General features: G+C 51.3%; 1 protein-coding gene across 1 annotated transcript; it reads right to left on the reverse strand.

The window, feature by feature from the left end:
* Positions 1-6,630: 6,630 nt before the first annotated feature.
* LOC116958512 (uncharacterized) lies at positions 6,631-19,395 on the reverse strand. The gene is made up of 4 exons (XM_032981143.2): positions 19,301-19,395; positions 13,623-13,754; positions 11,838-11,906; positions 6,631-10,100 (listed from the first exon to the last, which is right to left on the reverse strand). Exons 2-4 carry the CDS (start codon positions 13,738-13,740, stop codon positions 9,202-9,204), a joined length of 1,086 nt encoding a protein of 361 aa, XP_032837034.2. The 5' UTR covers positions 13,741-13,754; positions 19,301-19,395; the 3' UTR covers positions 6,631-9,201.
* Positions 19,396-20,012: the final 617 nt, after the last annotated feature.

The raw sequence follows: 20,012 nt of genomic DNA on the forward strand, positions 1-20,012 counted from the left end.
CTGTGTCTCTCTCTATGCCTCTCTCTTAGATCTCTCATGCTCACATGTCCTTTTGATTGCACTCTCATATTCACATGCCCTTTGGATTGCACCCGTTGGGTTGCACTCCCTCGTCGAGGAGGCCGTTCTCCTATCTTAAAGTTACAAGTTAATTTCTCACATTAACATCACTAGCCCCGGCCACTTCTTTATGACCCTTGGGCTACACCCATTTCAAACCATGCTTTCTCACCTGATGATAGACGCTTGTGTTGCACCCGAAACGTCGTGATTTATTTTATACCTACATGACTTTACCAAAAGAGCCAAAGAGTATGGATTCCTGTAGTCACGAAAGCTTCAAATCAATATTGAAATATATCCCTTTGGTTCCCATCTGTGGTGCAATGTACGATCAAATACTCAAACGACCCGACCCTAGGACCTGGATGAATGATACAAATGAGATCAGATTGGGAAATTATAGCTACACCCCCATCTCTTTTCATACCCGATTTTGGCACATGCAAAACCAAGTAGCCATTGGGGTCTGCATCAGCCAAAGGTTGGTCGCAACCAAGTTTTGGTTGCACAGCCAAGTTTTAGTGATAAAAGCAAGGCGAGGACATCCTAAAGTGATTGTGTCACGCACTAATGGGACACAATTCAGAACTGACCTTGCATTCAAGAGCATAATAGCAAGAACGGACTTCTCAACAACTGAAGAGACTAGATTTCAAAACAGCACCGTGCTGAATAAGAATATTTACCAGGAAACTGGATCATATGCCTTTCAAGTCTGGCTTTCTGTACCTGGGGACCGGGCTACGAAGGGGGACCCACCGAATCCTCTGAATGGAGCCCAGGAAGGGCTCAGGACTATGACCAGGGCCCCTATGAATATACTTGGTCTGGGAAACAGCCCTCGCTGAACGAAAGATTTGCCAGGTGGACAATCAGTGGTGCAAGCACGTCTGAGCATGGTTTGAAAATTGACATGTGGATGTAGTCAAGATGCCATGTTTTATTTGGCAGCCATGCAATGAACATTGACACGTCTGCCACTGGCACAGAGCACAGGAGTCGCGAGCCGAATCATTTACATGCATAGCATAGAATGATTTACGAGACTCAATAAAAAAAATCAGTTGCTAAATCTGTAGATGGCCCTGTAAGCGAATGGAGTCTCAAAACTATTTTTTTCTTCCAAAGATACTCCAGCCTCCTACACATCTGCTTCGCAGTGATTGCCTCCGGTGACAAACAGTTACTGGCTGTATAAAACAATAAAATTCTCACGACGTTTCGACTGCAACACAAGCAATGCTTATTTAGATAGGCACGAGTTCATCAAGAACACCAGTGATATAATTTTCTAATTGAGCTGCAAATTTATCAATTGTCGATGCAGGAATTAGACATGCTAATGATGACCAGATCTTCTGATGGAAAGCATTGTGGTCCAGTCGTTTCTAGCCTTTGTATATCGTTGGGATGGGTGGGCGAATAATCCGTCATGCCACTTTGCACATCAAGAGATGGTGATCTGAAATACCCACATCTTAGATAACAACATCAGTCAGTTTCGGCATCTGTGGATGTAATCCACTATATTTCCCAAATGACATGTTGCGCCCCTGGCATGCTGGGTTAAACTGTGACTGTCAATGGGCAAGCTCTATTAAAAGTTAACTCTGACCCCAACCTGTCTCAGCGCCTAATCTTGGAACGTGGATCTCACCATCACACCCCACCCATGGTACATACCCCAAGACATCCTGGTAAAAAAATGATACAATGGGCCCCACATGGACTCCGGGTTCTGGCACCCGAGCCTTCCATTACGACTGCGAAAACTCTTCCAAGGTCTTCCAAATGTTGTAAATTACATTCATGGAATTATTATGAACATGGATACATGGGAGGAAGATATCTGTGTTGAATGAAGTACTGGAGCAGTTAAGACAATACTATCTCACAGCACGTCCCACGGAATGCCATGTAGCCTTTGCACAAACGGCCTTCTTGGTGCATTTAATTGAAGGGGACATCAAACCCCCCAAAAAATGAAGTCACTCGAATTTTGCAGATTAATTCCCTTGCCACCAAGAATTGAGAAAATTACTGGAATTGTATTCCAAAATCCTTTGGAATATCCAAACCATCGACATATGATGGCCAAGTGCTAACCAAATCAACTGGAATGAAATGTGGTGGCTAGTACTGCCTCTTCCAAATTGAGAGGAAGTCTGATGAGAGACCCAATTCCAAAATTACCTGATGAGGGCAAGATGTTAATTTTGCTAATAATGCATCAGATACAGACTTGGGAGATGAGCTGATGCAGAAACATGATGGTTAAACATTTCCCTGTGACGTATGTAATTGTTACCAAGGGAGAGGTGAAACTTGACTATCCAAAAAGTATTTGGCTTTGGTATGGGCAGTGCATAAATTATTGATGTTTATCTCTGGTTGTGATTTATTGGAAACTCATCACAAGACACTAATTTCCTTAACAGGCCACACATTTAAAATGACCGTGTAATGAGATGGGCATTGTCACTGCAGCCGTGTAGATATACCATACGGATTATTAACATCTCTGACATTGGAGCCGACTACCTGAGGAGGAGTCGGTCATGAAAATAGTGTTAGTCGGTGGAATGGCTTCTATTTCAGGCTCATGTTAAAGAGTCGAAGAAAACGTTGCTTCTTCTTGGGAGATGTGAAAAAGTGAAAGAATCCCATACCCCATTAGAGTTTATTCGGTGTATATCTGGGAGAATGACTCGTTTTGTGTGTTTGTGAGAGGAGATGGAGCATGCCTATGCATGTTAGGAAATGTGATACAAATGTGGGCGTGGCTCAAACAGCATTCTGGTGTGATCCCCGACAGATAATACAAATGAGGGTGGAAAAAGGCAATTCAAATGACACTATGGGGGAGGAGAAAAGAAGGTGGGGGCAGCAGGAACCAGCCACCAGCAGGAAGGCCTTATCAACTGCTGGAGTGTGTAGAAACCACATCCAAGGATGCAAAGAGCCTCAAGCAGTGCTGCCTGAGAAGCTGAGTGCTGTACCTGGGGCTGCGGGGCTGATTGGGCTATTACGGAGAGGCGTATCTGCAGGGCCCACTGCGGGGGAGAAGATAACAACCTGCTTGCGGTCTTCCCTGCTACGTGCAAAAGCGCAACAAATGTAATCAAATTGGTAGTAGAATTCTACGCAAAGATATTCCGGCCTGAAAAGCAACGTTAGAGATAGGGGGAGAGGGGCAGTAGCGATAGGGGGAGAGAGGGGGGTAGAGTAGACAATGGGGGGTTGGAGGAGGATTGTGCGTACACAGTATGGGCAGGGAGACAATGGGGGGGGGGGGGGGGGTAGAGATAGGGGGAAAGAGAGGGGGGTAGAGATAGGGGGAGAAAGGTGGGGTAGAGTAGACAATGAGGGAGTTGGGAGGAGGATTGTGTGTACACAGCATGGGCGGGGAGACAATGGGGGGGGGAGGGGGTAGAGATAAGGGGAGGGGGGTAGAGATAGAGGTGGAGCTGAAGGCGAGGGCGCAGGCCAAGTATGTTAGACAATGGGGGGGGGGAGCAAGAAGGTAGAGATGGGGGGGATAGATGGGGGGGGGATAGATGGGGGGGGGGATAGATGGGGGGGGGATAGATGGGGGGGGGGGCATTGCACCTCGCTACACACATCCACACTAACGGTAGAGGTTGACAAGAAAATACAAATCAAGTCATGGCCCAAAGTGGTTGATGACATCTTTCCAATGATTGTCGAGTTTAAACCGTCGTCTCGGTTGAAATTGTTTCCGTATCTGTATACATGGATGGCTTCGTGAACTAATCTTTGTTGATAGCCAGTCGGCTTGCAAAGTACCATCGTCTTAGAGAAATAAATTTCATGTGAGTCAGCCGCATTAAAGTAATAATCAGCCATGGCAGACGTATTGGTCCTGCTGTGTTTCAGATCTGCCTTATGTTCCGAGACGTCGTTTAGTTTCCCCAATGTAACTGCTGCCGCAGATACAGCTTAATTTGTAGACGCCGGGATTTTTTTTCTATCTACGTGATTTTACCGCGAGTACAGCTACGAGTTACGTGGTAGGGCGTTTGAGTGACTGGGGACTTAGGCTAGGCTCTTCTCGCAAAATATTCCCCCCCGGGTAGTGCGTGGTTTGTGCCGAGAATAAAATTTAGCACAGAGCATAGGTGTGGTGTCTTTGATTTGTGTGGAGCGACTGCGTGGGGGACCGCGCAGCGAGAGTGAACGCAGGGCTGCGGCGTGTGCATGCATTAAGAGGTAATCGCTCGCAGGTGCGAGCGCGTTCACGGCCCGCTTTGTCAGTGATAGCTACGGTGTGTACAGGCCGTGTGGTCTAACTCCGCGGTGGCTCCAAAGCCAGCAGCACGAGTATGTCCCTCCGAAAGGGCGCTAGCGTGGGGGGGCCCCGTCACTCGGTTGGTGGGGGGCCCGGCGGGAGCCAACTGACGCGGTGGAGGAGGGAGCGGAATGGGCGGATGTCGCGTCTCACCTGCCTCGCGAGGGCGGTGTGGTGGCAGTCGGTCCTCAGTTACCCTAGACTGAATGCTCAACTACTGGCACCACCTTGAACAAGCCAAAATTAAAAACAAAAGCACAAGTGAACAATATCCTGAAACTCGCGGGAAGATGAGGAAGTGATGCCCACATGTTGAAGATATCAACGCAGGACCTGGTCCACTCTGCAGCAGAGTAATGTGCACCACTGTGGAGGGCCAGTCCTCGCACAAACCTCATCGACAACGAAATCAACACTGCACTTCGTACCATCAGCGGCACCCTGAAGTCCACTCTGCTCCTGTGGATTCCTGTACTCGTGAACATCGCTCCAGCCAACATCCGACGTGATACCACGACGATTAGGGAGTACAACATCATGTAAAACTTCACCCTACCGCTCCACCAAGATATAAAGGAACTCTCATGCCCAAGGCTTAAATCCAGGAAGCCAATCTGGATACTCACCTCAACTGTGGCAGCTGGAAATAAAGACACCCACACTCGTTGGTCTGAATGGTGGACAGCTACGAACATGGCAAACAAAAACATAATTGAGGACCCGACTATTGATGAACCGGGATTCTCTCTCCAACAATGTTCAAACACATCATGGGATATGTTTGTACATGTTCCATCAATGGAAAATCAAAGAATCGCCAAGCTGCGACTGTGGTAAAGCCGAAACCATCAAACACATCACCGACGAGTGCGCCATCCACGCACACCCTGGCGGTATTGCTGCAGTACATACAACACCTACTGCTGCTGTGGATTGGTTGAAGGATGTTAACAATCAACTATGACATCTATACAAACTGTTTCTCCCCCCCCTCCACACACACCAAGGACCACGGGAGCTCAACCAAATGTGAGTTGTAAGCAGACCACGGATAGAGCAGTAAATGCTCCATTTGTTGTGAGAAGACCACACTGAGGGCCCGGGGAGCTTTATCCACTCGGGTTGAAATGTAAGCACTTGGACATAAACCCCGGTGCCCAGTTTGTGCTGAAGGTTGTAGGCTGTGGGGCATGTGGGTGGGTTTGTGTAGCAAGTTGTGACAGTGTAATAATTTTGATTTAAAGCTTTCGTGACTGCAGTAATTCATATTCTTAGCTCTTTCGGTAAAGTCACCTTGAAGGAAAACAATAAAATATATATAAAATATATAGTGTAATAATTGTTTGTTCGTTCCTCAATCCGCTCGTCCGGGTGAGGGTCGCAGCAGGAGCATGCCGAGTTGGGCGGTCCAGACCTCCCTTTCCCTGGCGACAGACTCTAGCTCTTCATGGGGAATTCTCAGGCGTGCCCAGGCCAGCCGAGCGACAGTCCCGCCAGCGTGTCCTGGGCCGGTCCCGTGGCCTTCGCCCAGTGGGGACATGCCCGGTAGAGTTCCAGGGGGAGTCTACCGGGGGGGCATCCTTACCAGGTGCCCGAACCACCTCTACTGGCTTCTCTCGATCCGGAGGAGCAGCGGCTCGACTGAGGCTCTCCTGGATCACCGAGCTCCTCACCCAATCACAGACAGCGAGCCTGGCAACCCTGCAGAGAAACCTCATTTCGGCCCCTTGTACCCACGATCTTATAATTTCAGTCATTACTCAAAGGTCATGACCATAGGTGAGGGTGGGAATGTAGTTCGACCTGTAAACCGAGAGCTTTTTTCGAGAACTCGGCTCCTGCTTCACTACCACGTAATGGTACAGTGCCTGCAACACTGAGGACGCCGCAACGATCCGCCGGCAGATCTCCCGCTCTCCCGCTCCCACTTACAACTAGTGAAAGAGACCTCCAGGTAATTAAACTCCTCGACTACGGGTAGCCCTTCCCCCCTCACCTGGAGAGAACAATCCACCGTCTCCCCAGAGTGAACCATGACCTCAGATCCTTATCCCAGTCGCTTCACACTCGGCATCGAACCGTTCAAGTGCACGCTGGAGATCACAGACTGACGAGGCAAAGAGGACGTCATCTGCAAAAAGCAGGGACGCCACTTTCATGCCCCCGTACTGGATACACTCCATACCTCGGCTGCACCTTGATATCCTGTTGATTAAAATCACAAGCAGGAGTGGAGACAAAACACACCGTTGGCGGCGTCCAACACCCACAGTGAACGACTTTAACACCAAAAATACGGACACAGCTCTCACTCGGGGAATAGAGAGATCTGATAGTGCACAAAAGCAGCACCAGTACATCGTACTCACGCAGCACATCCCAGACATTGCGGGGAACATGGTCACATGCTTTCTTCAAGCCTACAAAGTGGAGGTAGACTGGAGAAGCATACTCCCATGGCCCCGCAAATATCTGTGAGAGGGAAAATATCTGCTCCATTGTTCCACGATCATGACAGAATCCACATTGTTTCTCCTGAATCTGAGGCTCAAACACCTGGCAGAGCCGCCTCTCCAGCATTCTGGCACCCATCAAACCCTCACACACTCCGATCTGTAAAGTATTCCACTCCATGACACCATCCCTCCATCACCCCCACAGCTGCACAACCACACTGCAACACGGTGCTATATGTATCTTCATGGCAGTGTTAATGAATGTGGTCAGGTCCTTGGGTTTAGTCGGCATGTCGTCCACTGCAGTTGGCTGCGATGGACACCGAGTTGACTCAGGACAGACTTCACTGCACCTCATGATGCAACGCCCCATTTATCGAGAAACACATCACTTGCATTTAAACACTCCTCTCCAATGCAGCACCTTAGTGTAGGAACAAATTGAGGCATTACATTAAAGCTATTAGAGAGCCACACAGGTGTCCATCTGGGAGGCGTTGTCAGTGGCAGTGACACATGGTCTATCGATGGTGACCAAAGCATCTTTATCCATAGGCTCACTTTCTTCTGAGGGATGTATTTTAAATGCAGTGAGGACTGGCCGACACATCACCACATAATGCAAGTGTTAGTGACGTTGCATAATTACGAGTGACATTACACTTTAAAAAGGCACTCGTACTACCCATTGTCGGTTTGAACGTGAGATGGGTGCCCCAACGCATGCTCTCATATTTAAATGTTGTATATTAGTTCTACAACCAAAATACATTCAGACTTAACTATTCAAGCATTAACAGCACGTGACAATCACTTCATATGGATTCTTACAAAGCAACAATTTGGTTATTGTGGCCTGGTGGGTGCGACCAGAATTTTAATTGGACCTTATTCCAGAGTAAAACGTAGACATGCTTTGAACAGGGCTATAAACAGGCTTAGAGTAATGCCACACAACAGTGAGACGAGTTTGAATGGTGGGACAATAAATACCAGAATGGCGTTCCAAACACCAGTGATGAAAGCTGTATATGAACACAAAGCAGAAGTTTTGATTTAAAGCTTTCGTGACTGCAGGGATTCATATTCTTGGTTCTTTCGGTAAAGTCACGTAGAAGGGAAACAAAATAAAAATATACAAAATATAAAATACAATTCCTTTTTTAAATGCAGTCGTGAGAATTGTATTGTTTTATATTTTTATTTTATTATTTTATTGTTTCCCTTCTACGTGACCTCACCGAAAGAACCAAGAATACAAAGCAGAAGTGTTTTAGGAGGAGAGTTGAGGAGCTAACATGAAATCCAAGAGCACTATAACATAACAAGCCATTACAATGGTACTGGAAGGGAATAAGATAATTATTGATTCCATAAAAAAACATTTTGCAAACACCAAATTGGACAATATTTTTCCGTCCATTTTTATCAATGCCATCTCATGTTAGCACATGGAAAATTATCATTGAATGAGGACATGCCTGTGAATTGTATTTTCCAAACTAGGCCTTTTGGATCTATATGAAAAGTTTAAGGACTCAGGAATCGAACTTGCCACACTCAAGGCAACGGTGTGGCTTCTAACATATTCGTGATGTCTGCTACGTTCTATGTACCACAGCAGGAGGAAACACCTGCACTCCCATCCCAATGCAAGGAAAGGCTCTTATCAAGAGCATCACAGCTCCTACTGCTGGAGTCGCTGAGGCACTGCGTTCACTGGGGCCACGTACTCCTCTTCCTCTCCACAAGCCCCCTGGCTCCATGCATACCAGTGCCGTCTCCGTGTCCTCAATGCGTCCCGAGCCACCGACTGCATTTCCTGAACCCTCAGTGTGCGACGCAGAGCAGCCACTGAGGATATGGGGCCCCAACCAGTCTTTCCATGATCCGGGGACACCACTTGTGCATTTGGGTCCATCCTTGTCAATCCCAGTCACTAGTAGGATACTCGCACAGCCTCCGCCAAGTCAGGTCATCCACTACATTAATTGTTGGTGCAATAGCCCCCCCCCCATCATGAATACTTTACCCCAGCAATCGCAAACATCACAGATTCCTCCAGGCCAACACACAGAACACAAATGAGTGGACTGCAAGCCCATTGCCTACAAACCCAGCAATGAGACCCTGACTGCAGTGCAGAATGTAAGAACACTCCAGAATGTAAGAACACTGCAAGTTTAAAGGGCAACACCTGCAGTGAGTCTCCTAGGTGTTGAAATGTGGGGAAAGGGAGAATCAGCAATAGCAAGTGGCTCCGACTGCACGAGGAGTCATGCGACGCGTAGGCAGGATTAAATACAGCAAGAGTGGACAGGGAAGCTTTATCTTGCCGTCGTCCTTGTTGAGTCTGGGAATCTCTCCCCAGGTTCACTTCACCTTTACTTTTTGTTCGCCCTTCACCACACTGTGGTTATTTTTGTGGATGGCAAGATAGTCCTTGCGCTTAAACGCTTTTCCGCACACGGGGCACTCAAAGAGTTTCTTTCCCGAGTGGATTGCTTCGTGCCTCTGCAGGTCGCCCTTCTGCGTGAATGCCTTCTCACACTGCACGCACTTGTAGGGCCTCTCCCCCGTGTGCGTCCTCTGGTGGATCTGCAGGTACTCTGACTTCTTGAAGGCCTTGTCACACACCGCGCACGTGTAGGGCTTCTCACCCGTGTGGTTCCTCTGGTGGATCAGCAGGTACTTCTTCTGCCTAAACGCCATCTCGCACAGGAGGCACTTGTACGGCTTCTCGTTGGTGTGCGTGCGCTGGTGCACGAGGAGGTGCTCCTTGCGAGAGAACTCCTTGTCGCACACCGTGCACACGTACAGCCTCTCGCCGGTGTGTGTCTTCTCGTGGACCAGCAGATGCCCCTTCCTGGGGAACGCTTTCTCGCACACACTGCACGTGTATGGCTTCGCGCCGCTGTGGGACATCAGGTGCATGCGCAGGTGGCCCTTCTGCGTGAATGCCTTACCGCACTCGGTGCAGCCATATGGCTTTTCGCCCGTGTGCGTCCTCTGGTGCACTATCAAATATCGCTTCCGCTTGAACGCCTTGTCGCAGACGGCACAGCCGTGAAGCCTCTCCGTGGCACGGGAGCCTGGCTGGCCCGGGAGGCTGGCACCGGTAACGTTGTCATCGTCGTCACCGAGTCCCTCCGGGTGAGGGGCCACCACCGCCGTCCGCCGGTGCCACCGCTCGTGCTGGCGCAGAGATCTCTGGCGGCCAAACTCGCGGCCGCACAGCAGGCACGGGAAGCTGGCACCATCCACTCCGTCCTCTGCAGCGGCAAAAAAAAAGATGTGGGGGCACGTGGCTCTTGGTTGTTCGGAGTCAACGAGGGGAGCGCGTGGGAACGTAACTACCCCGTATGCTGTAATGCACCTGTGACACGTTGGAGTGCCCAGACACGTATGTAGGAGGAGAAAGGGAATGGGGTAGAACAAAAGGAGAGAACAAGCAGTTCAAGAAGTCTGAAGACACATGGCTGAAACAGGGGTCGGCAAACTTGTGGCTCGCAGCTGCATGCGGCAGCTCTTTGAGCAACTGCTTCGTGACGTTTATTTATTAAGGACCGCTGTTTCGTATTCACCTTGATGCATATTGTGGCGCTTGAAATATTGCGTTTTATTTTATTTTGGTTTTCAACCCCTGGGCTGAAGCTGAAAAGTTTTGAGAGAAAGATGCGACCGGAAAAATTATTGGCTACATTAATCGCCTAACGGACATAACCAGCAGGTTTTCTAAGCTCTAGACCAGGGGGTGTCAAACACCTAATGCGGGCCGGACCCGGCACCCCAAGCCCCCTTTCCTCCAGGCTTGCCAAGTGTTTTAATCTTTACCACTTATTTAAATATATTATTATATATTTATATATTTTAAAGCTTCGACATAAATTCAACCTGAATTTAAACAGGGGATTTTTGCGTGCCTTGCCGTAAAACATTAAATCAACTCTCTTTTCCCATGCATTCAAACCCCACCTTCTCGATGACCTAGCCCAGGCATCCCCCCCCCCCCCAGCCGCCTTCACCCGGTTCGCCCACTGCAATGCATGCACACAGAGCCCCCCCGTCACCCCCACGGCAACTTTATCTGGTGGCTAAGAGATGTTAACTACCTTTCCTGGTATACAGGAGGTCGTGGGTTCGATCCCGACCCTGACGCCTGCTGTATATGTGGAGTTTGCGTGTCTCTCTCTTTCCGTGGTCACGTGGATTTCTTTCCGGCTCCTCCAGGTTTCCCCTCCAGGTCTCGCCTCCAGATTTCACCTCCAGATTTAGAAACGTGCGTTTAGAGTATTTGGCTGCTATAAATTTCCATGAGATAAGCCACTTATTTGAGTTATCACTTGTGGGCAGATCTCCTTCTGAAAGAGAGCTACATAGGTCATTGGGCCTTACTTGTGTGATAGACATCTGCAGAAGTACAATGACCCCTCCCCCACCACCTTTGTCCCTAGAAATCCGAGGAAGTTCCTCACACTGGTTCTATGCACGTACTTCCTACCGATCTGACGACCATCCTCATCACTCCAGCAGAAAAATCCCCCATTTCAAATGGCAGTTTAAATAAAAAAACAAAGCTAGCAAGAGTCCAGTCCACTTGTTCCAAACTACAATGTAGTGGTCTAAACAAAGAGGTGTCGGGCAACAGGAAATGAGCAGCCGCGGCACTAAGTGAGTAGCTATACAAATCATTTTATTCATTTAAGTGTTTTTACATTACGTGGGTTGTTGATGGGAATTTAGCTATACTGTTTTTTTTTTTAATACAGCCGACGTTCGGTAGCGCTGTATGATTATTATGCTTTTCATTTTCGTAGGCCCTGTGCGGCATGCGGGGGGTGCATTTGATTTCAAACCAGCACTGCTGTCCAATTGAGTCTGCTCTAGACGACGGCGAGGAGGCCAGGACTTGAGACTTGCGTTTGGAAAAACGCAACGAGGCGATGGCGGCGAGCAAATTAAACACAGAGAGCGGAGGTGGGGAAGGGGAAGCAGCGCTCAGCCCCCACCTGAGGCTTCACTTTTCACCGTGAGCCATGACGCTGCCTCTCCCGGGCTCTCTGTACAGCTGTCTGTAGCTACAGCACGCACAAAGACACAAAGATCCCCCCCCAGAGAGGTCTGAGCAGGCCGTCCGTAGTGCTAATGGGTTACACGTCACACAAGGTACTCATTTAAGGCTGAGTCGACCTAGGCAAGGCCTAGGCCTGGTTCAAATACAGTCTGTTATCCTAAAACGCCATGCATGTATTAAGCAACACATTTTTCATAACACGGATGCGAATTGCTTAAAATGCGATCGAGTGAACAGAAATGAGTCACGCGAGTATGAATAATCCGTTGTACGGCTGTCTTGGCGTAGCATCATCGCACAAGGCATTGGGATGCTGCTGGATGATTCACGATGCTACCCACATACCCCAGTCTTTGTTCAGCCTGCGTACTCAACTTACATGTTATCGCGGACTGTGCTTTATCATATATTATTTATAATGCGTTTTTCCCATAATGCGGTTTTATTCAGCAAAGGCAACTACTACCGTGTTATAGGAGATCAACAGACTGTACTTGCTTTCACTGTTATTGGTCGTGAGCGGGAATCAAACGTGGATCGCCGCATTTGACACGTGGGGTGGAATGGTGGCACAGTGCTGAGCGCTGCTCATCATGGGTATTCGGGCATCGCCTTTCTGCGCTGAGTTTTATATTCTCCCCCTGGTTCTGCTTGTGTTCTCTCCAGGTTCTTAAGTTTCCTGCTGAAGCTACCCAAAAAAAGCAAGCACCCACACGCACGGTGTAACCAATATTGGCCAAAACTTCCCAATGCAAAAAATAAATCAAATCCCCTGAAAATTACTTCAATTGAGATCACACGCAGCAAATTGGCAGAATCTTTTGAGCCTCAGGTCTTGATGGGTCTTCTTCTTTCGTATGGCTGCTGATGTTGATACAGATCAACAACTACATTTACACATTCAGGTGGTCAAGCCAGGAGCAGAGGACTGTATCGCTGTGATGTCTCCTTCGTATTTGTAGATCGGCCATTGCGTCGCTATAAGTTTTACGGTTTATTCTGGATGACCACAGTCGCACACTACTAGAGAGCTTTTAATTTTCCATTTGCATCTGCCATGGTTTGTGCGGATGCAATTTATGGTGAACCATCAGATGAGAAGATCAAAGCCAGGGATCTTCTGCATTAAGTCTTTCACAAGGTGTTTGCGAGTTCTTTTGAACTCCATTCAGCTCTACAAGGTTCATTGGGGTTGAACTCGCACTGTTAAAGGTTAAGCGCATGGGGTCAAAAAGGGTAACTGCAAGCGATGATGTGGGACGTTATTGAGGTCCTGGGGAATGGCAAGGCGACTATTTTCCTCGATTCTCAGGACTTCCCGGAGGATTTCAGCATTGCGGTGGATGGGTTGGGGAGAGATTTGTGACAGCATGGGCAGCCAGGGGTGTTGGGGTCTACTTGAGGGTTCCAGTGATGCACCGCTTTGCGGTGTTCAGTTGGACATCAACAAGTCGAGTGTGACTACTTCTGGTCCAGGCGTGGTATGCGAGTGTAGTACGTGAGTGGGACGAGCGAGTGTGGTGAGTGTGTTGAGCAGGGTGAGTGATGAGTGCAGCGAGTGGGGTGAGAAGATTGAGTATAGGTAGTGAGTGGAGTGAGCGTTGTGAGCGAGTAGGCCGAGTGTGCTGAGCAGGATGAGTGAGGCGAGTGTGGTGAGTGAGCGTGGTGAGTAGGGCGAGTGTGGAAAGTATGCGGTGAGTGCAGAGGGAAGGGCCCTCACCCTCCAGCTTCAACGCCGCATGCGTCCATGGCGTCCGCTCCTCCTGCTTCATGAGTGCCGCATCAAGCGCAGAAGCAGCAGCTGGCGGCACCCAGGAGCACATTGGGTCCATCTCCATGGAGACCTGGACACCTGGACACAGAGACAGAGACAGCCTCCGCACCACAGAGACAGCCTCCAGACCACAGAGACAGCCTCCACACCACAGAGACAGCCTCCACACCACAGAGACAGCCTCCGCAGCACAGAGACAGCCTCCGCACCAGAGAGACAGCCTCCGCACCACAGAGACAGCCTCCACACCACAGAGACAGCCTCCACACCACAGAGACAGCCTCCACACCACAGAGACAGCCTCCACACCACAGAGACAGCCTCCACACCACAGAGACAGCCTCCACACCAGACAGAGGGACACAGAGACAGCTTCTACACCAGAGACACCTGGACACAGAGACAGCCTCTACACCACAGAGACAGCCTCTACACCACAGACACAGCTTCCACACCACAGAGACAGCCTCCACACCACAGAGACAGCCTCCACACCACAGAGACAGCCTCCACACCACAGAGACAGCCTCCACACCACAGACACAGCCTCCACACCACAGACACAGCCTCCACACCACAGACACAGCCTCCACACCACAGACACAGCCTCCACACCAGACACAGCCTCCACACCACAGACACAGCCTCCACACCACAGACACAGCCTCCACACCACAGACACAGCCTCCACACCACAGACACAGCCTCCACACCACAGAGACAGCCTCCACACCGCAGACACAGCCTCCACACCGCAGACACAGCCTCCACACCGCAGACACAGCCTCCACACCGCAGACACAGCCTCCACACCGCAGACACAGCCTCCACACCGCAGACACAGCCTCCACACCACAGAGACAGCCTCCACACCACAGAGACAGCCTCCACACCACAGAGACAGCCTCCACACCACAGAGACAGCCTCCACACCACAGAGACAGCCTCCACACCACAGAGACAGCCGCCACACCACAGAGACAGCCGCCACACCACAGAGACAGCCTCCACACCACAGAGACAGCCGCCACACCACAGAGACAGCCTCCACACCACAGAGACAGCCTCCATACCACAGAGACAGCCTCCACACCACAGAGACAGCCTCCACACCACAGAGACAGCCTCCACACCACAGAGACAGCCTCCACACCACAGAGACAGCCTCTACACCACAGAGACAGCCTTTACACCACAGAGACAGCCTCCACACCACAGAGACAGCCTCCACACCACAGAGACAGCCTCCACACCACAGAGACACCTGGACACAGACAGCCTCTACACCACAGACACCTGGACACAGAAACAGCTTCTACACCAGAGACAGCCTCCACACCACAGAGACACCTGGACACAGAAACAGCTTCTACACCAGAGACAGCCTCCACACCACAGAGACACCTGGACACAGAAACAGCCTCTACACCACAGAGACAGCTTCTACACCACAGAGACACCTGGACACAGAGACAGCCTCTACACCACAGAGACAGCTGGACACAGAGACAGCCTCTACACCACAGAGACAGCTGGACACAGAGACAGCCTCTACACCACAGAGACAGCTGGACACAGAGACAGCCTCTACACCACAGAGACAGCTGGACACAGAGACAGCCTCCACACCACAGAGACAGCCTCCACACCACAGAGACAGCCTCCACACCACAGAGACAGCCTCTACACCAGACACCTGGACACAGACACAGCCTCCACACCACAGACACAGCCTCCACACCACAGACACAGCCTCCACACCACAGACACAGCCTCCACACCACAGACACAGCCTCCACACCACAGACACAGCCTCCACACCACAGACACAGCCTCCACACCACAGACACAGCCTCCACACCACAGACACAGCCTCCACACCACAGAGACAGCCTCCACACCACAGACACAGCCTCCACACCACAGACACAGCCTCCACACCGCAGACACAGCCTCCACACCGCAGACACAGCCTCCACACCGCAGACACAGCCTACACACCACAGAGACAGCCTCCACACCACAGAGACAGCCTCCACACCACAGAGACAGCCTCCACACCACAGAGACAGCCTCCACACCACAGAGACAGCCTCCACACCACAGAGACAGCCTCCACACCACAGAGACAGCCTCCACACCACAGAGACGGCCGCCACACCACAGAGACAGCCGCCACACCACAGAGACAGCCGCCACACCACAGAGACAGCCTCCACACCACAGAGACAGCCGCCACACCACAGAGACAGCCTCCACACCACAGAGACAGCCTCCATACCACAGAGACAGCCTCCACACCACAGAGACAGCCTCCACACCACAGAGACAGCCTCCACACCACAGAGACAGCCTCCACACCAGACACAGGGACAGAGACAACTTCTACACCACAGAGACACCTGGACACAGAGACAGCCTCTACACCACAGACACCTGGACACAGAAACAGCTTCTACACCAGAGACAGCCTCCACACCACAGAGACAGCCTCCGCACCACAGAGACAGCCTCCGCACCACAGAGACAGCCTCCACGCCACAGAGACAGCCTCCACACCACAGAGACAGCCTCCACACCAGACACAGGGACACAGAGACAGCTTCTACACCACAGAGACACCTGGACACAGAGACAGCCTCTACACCACAGAGACAGCCTCCACACCAGAGACAGCCTCTACACCACAGAGACAGCCTTTACACCACAGAGACAGCCTCCACACCACAGAGACAGCCTCCACACCACAGAGACAGCCTCCACACCACAGAGACACCTGGACACAGACAGCCTCTACACCACAGAGACAGCTGGACACAGAGACAGCCTCTACACCACAGAGACAGCTGGACACAGAGACAGCCTCCACACCACAGAGACAGCCTCCACACCACAGAGACAGCCTCCACACCACAGAGACAGCCTCTACACCAGACACCTGGACACAGACAGCCTCTACACCACAGAGACAGCATCTACACCAGACACCTGGACACAGACACAGCCTCCACACCACAGACACAGCCTCCACACCACAGACACAGCCTCCACACCACAGACACAGCCTCCACACCACAGACACAGCCTCCACACCACAGACACAGCCTCCACACCACAGACACAGCCTCCACACCACAGACACAGCCTCCACACCACAGACACAGCCTCCACACCACAGAGACAGCCTCCACACCACAGACACAGCCTCCACACCACAGACACAGCCTCCACACCGCAGACACAGCCTCCACACCGCAGACACAGCCTCCACACCGCAGACACAGCCTACACACCACAGAGACAGCCTCCACACCACAGAGACAGCCTCCACACCACAGAGACAGCCTCCACACCACAGAGACAGCCTCCACACCACAGAGACAGCCTCCACACCACAGAGACAGCCTCCACACCACAGAGACAGCCTCCACACCACAGAGACGGCCGCCACACCACAGAGACAGCCGCCACACCACAGAGACAGCCGCCACACCACAGAGACAGCCTCCACACCACAGAGACAGCCGCCACACCACAGAGACAGCCTCCACACCACAGAGACAGCCTCCATACCACAGAGACAGCTTCCACACCACAGAGACAGCCTCCACACCACAGAGACAGCCTCCACACCACAGAGACAGCCTCCACACCAGACACAGGGACAGAGACAACTTCTACACCACAGAGACACCTGGACACAGAGACAGCCTCTACACCACAGACACCTGGACACAGAAACAACTTCTACACCACAGAGACAGCTTCTACACCACAGAGACAGCCTCACACCACAGAGACAGCCTCCGCACCACAGAGACAGCCTCCGCACCACAGAGACAGCCTCCACGCCACAGAGACAGCCTCCACACCACAGAGACAGCCTCCACACCAGACACAGGGACACAGAGACAGCTTCTACACCACAGAGACAGCTGGACACAGAGACAGCCTCTACACCACAGAGACACCTGGACACAGAAACAACTTCTACACCACAGAGACAGCTTCTACACCACAGAGACAGCCTCACACCACAGAGACACCTGGACACAGACAGCCTCTACACCACAGACACCTGGACACAGAAACAGCTTCTACACCACAGAGACAGCCTCACACCACAGAGACACCTGGACACAGAAACAGCTTCTACACCACAGACAGCTTCTACACCACAGAGACAGCCTCCACACCACAGAGACAGCCTCCACACCACAGAGACAGCCTCCACACCACAGAGACACCTGGACACAGACAGCCTCTACACCACAGACACCTGGACACAGAAACAGCTTCTACACCAGAGACAGCCTCCACACCACAGAGACACCTGGACACAGAAACAGCCTCTACACCACAGAAACAGCTTCTACACCACAGAGACACCTGGACACAGAGACAGCCTCTACACCACAGAGACAGCCTCTACACCAGAGACAGCCTCTACACCACATAAACAGCCTCCACACAGACACAGGGACACAGAGACAGCTTCTACACCACAGAGACACCTGGACACAGAGACAGCCTCTACACCACAGAGACAGCCTCCACACCAGAGACAGCCTCTACACCACAGAGACAGCTGGACACAGAGACAGCCTCTACACCACAGAGACAGCTGGACACAGAGACAGCCTCTACACCACAGAGACAGCTGGACACAGAGACAGCCTCTACACCACAGAGACAGCTGGACACAGAGACAGCCTCCACACCACAGAGACAGCCTCCACACCACAGAGACAGCCTCCATACCACAGAGACAGCCTCCACACCACAGAGACAGCCTCCACACCACAGAGACAGCCTCTACACCAGACACCTGGACACAGACAGCCTCTACACCACAGAGACACCTGGACACAGAGACAGCCTCTAAACCACAGAGACAGCATCTACACCAGACACCTGGACACAGACACAGCCTCTACACCAGAGACACTTGGACACAGAGACAGCCTCTATACCACAGACACCTGGACACAGAGACAGCCTCCACACCACAGAGATAGCCTCTACACCAGACACCTGGACACAGAGACAGCCTCTATACCACAGAGACACCTGGACACAGAAACAGCCTCTATACCACAGAGACAGCCTCCACACCAGACACCTGGACACAGAGACAGCCTCCACACCACAGAGACAGCTTCTACACGACAGAGACAGCCTCTACACCAGAGACACCTGGACACAAGAGACAGCCTCTATACCACAGAGACAGCCTCTACACCACAGAGACACCTGGACACAGAGACAGCCTCTACAACCGCGGCACACGAGGCCAACACCACGCCCGACCGCCTTCGTCTCCCCAAGTGGCGATGTTAACACATCGCGCCGGGTTACTCATTTGAGGCCGAGTCGACCTAGGGCAGGCCCCGGGACCGGTCGAGGTAATCGTCAAGTGGTGGTGGTCGCGAGCGGGAATCCACCACCACGACCACCACCACCACGACCACGACCACCACCACCACGGCCACCACCACCACGGCCACCACCACCACCACGACCACCACCACCACGACCACCACCACCACGACCACCACTACCACCACCACTACCACCACCACCACGACCACTCCGCGGGTTCGGGGTCGACTTTGGATACTCACAGCGTGGCGGGAGGCAGCCGCATGGGATCGATTCCAGTAATCGCGGCTCTAGATTCTCCGGCTGGAGTCGGATCGCCGTGACCGATTTAATCGCGCAGCGTTTTAATGTATCAGGACGAATTCAGCGGAAGTAAGAAATCGATACTCTTTCGGCAAACTCACGTAGATAGAAAAATAATAAACAATTCTTTTAAAAATAAATTATTATTTTTTATCTACGTGACTTTACCGAAAGACCCAAAGAGTATGAATCCCTGCTGTCCCGAAAGCTTTAAATCAAGAAATCGATTATAGATTCCAAAATAATTGTTTTTTTAGAATCGATTCCTTGCTTTTGCTCCCTCCTTTAAACTCGACGACATGCAGTCATAGACTTACGAACTTGAGACTTCCAAACACTCGCACTTACGATCCTGCTTCCATGAAATATTAAACTTTTTTTTTACGTTAAGTTAAAACTGGAACTCGCAATTTGCGAATTAAACCTGCGGAACTCTGAGTCAGCCTCGCGCTGGGAGTGTGTGCGTGCGTGCGTGTTTGTGTGTGTGTGTAAAGATCTGGGCAAGGTCCCATCATCGGTGAGCTCCTCCGGCGGGCAAGGCTGCGATGGCTGGGTCATGTAGCCCGCATGCCCAGCCACCGCGCATGCCGAAACAGCTTTTGTTCGGCAGGATCGAGGGGGCTAAACGGGCGCGGCACGGGCTGGAGAAGA

This window comes from Petromyzon marinus, chromosome 79, assembly GCF_048934315.1.
Source record: "Petromyzon marinus isolate PM22_M1 ecotype Great Lakes invasive population chromosome 79, UKy_Petmar_22M1.pri1.0, whole genome shotgun sequence".
Lineage (NCBI taxonomy): Eukaryota > Metazoa > Chordata > Hyperoartia > Petromyzontiformes > Petromyzontidae > Petromyzon > Petromyzon marinus.

What these genes read in the sequence shown, in the direction of transcription:
- LOC116958512 (XM_032981143.2), bottom strand. Translation starts at nt 13,740, where the DNA reads ATGGAGATGGACCCAATGTGCTCCTGGGTGCCGCCAGCTGCTGCTTCT. An exon ending in TGCGGCGTTGAAGCTGGAGG is followed by an intron (nt 11,907 to 13,622) that starts GTGAGGGCCCTT and finishes TGCGTGCTGTAG; the next exon opens with CTACAGACAGCTGTACAGAG. An exon ending in GGTGAAAAGTGAAGCCTCAG is followed by an intron (nt 10,101 to 11,837) that starts GTGGGGGCTGAG and finishes TTGCCGCTGCAG; the next exon opens with AGGACGGAGTGGATGGTGCC.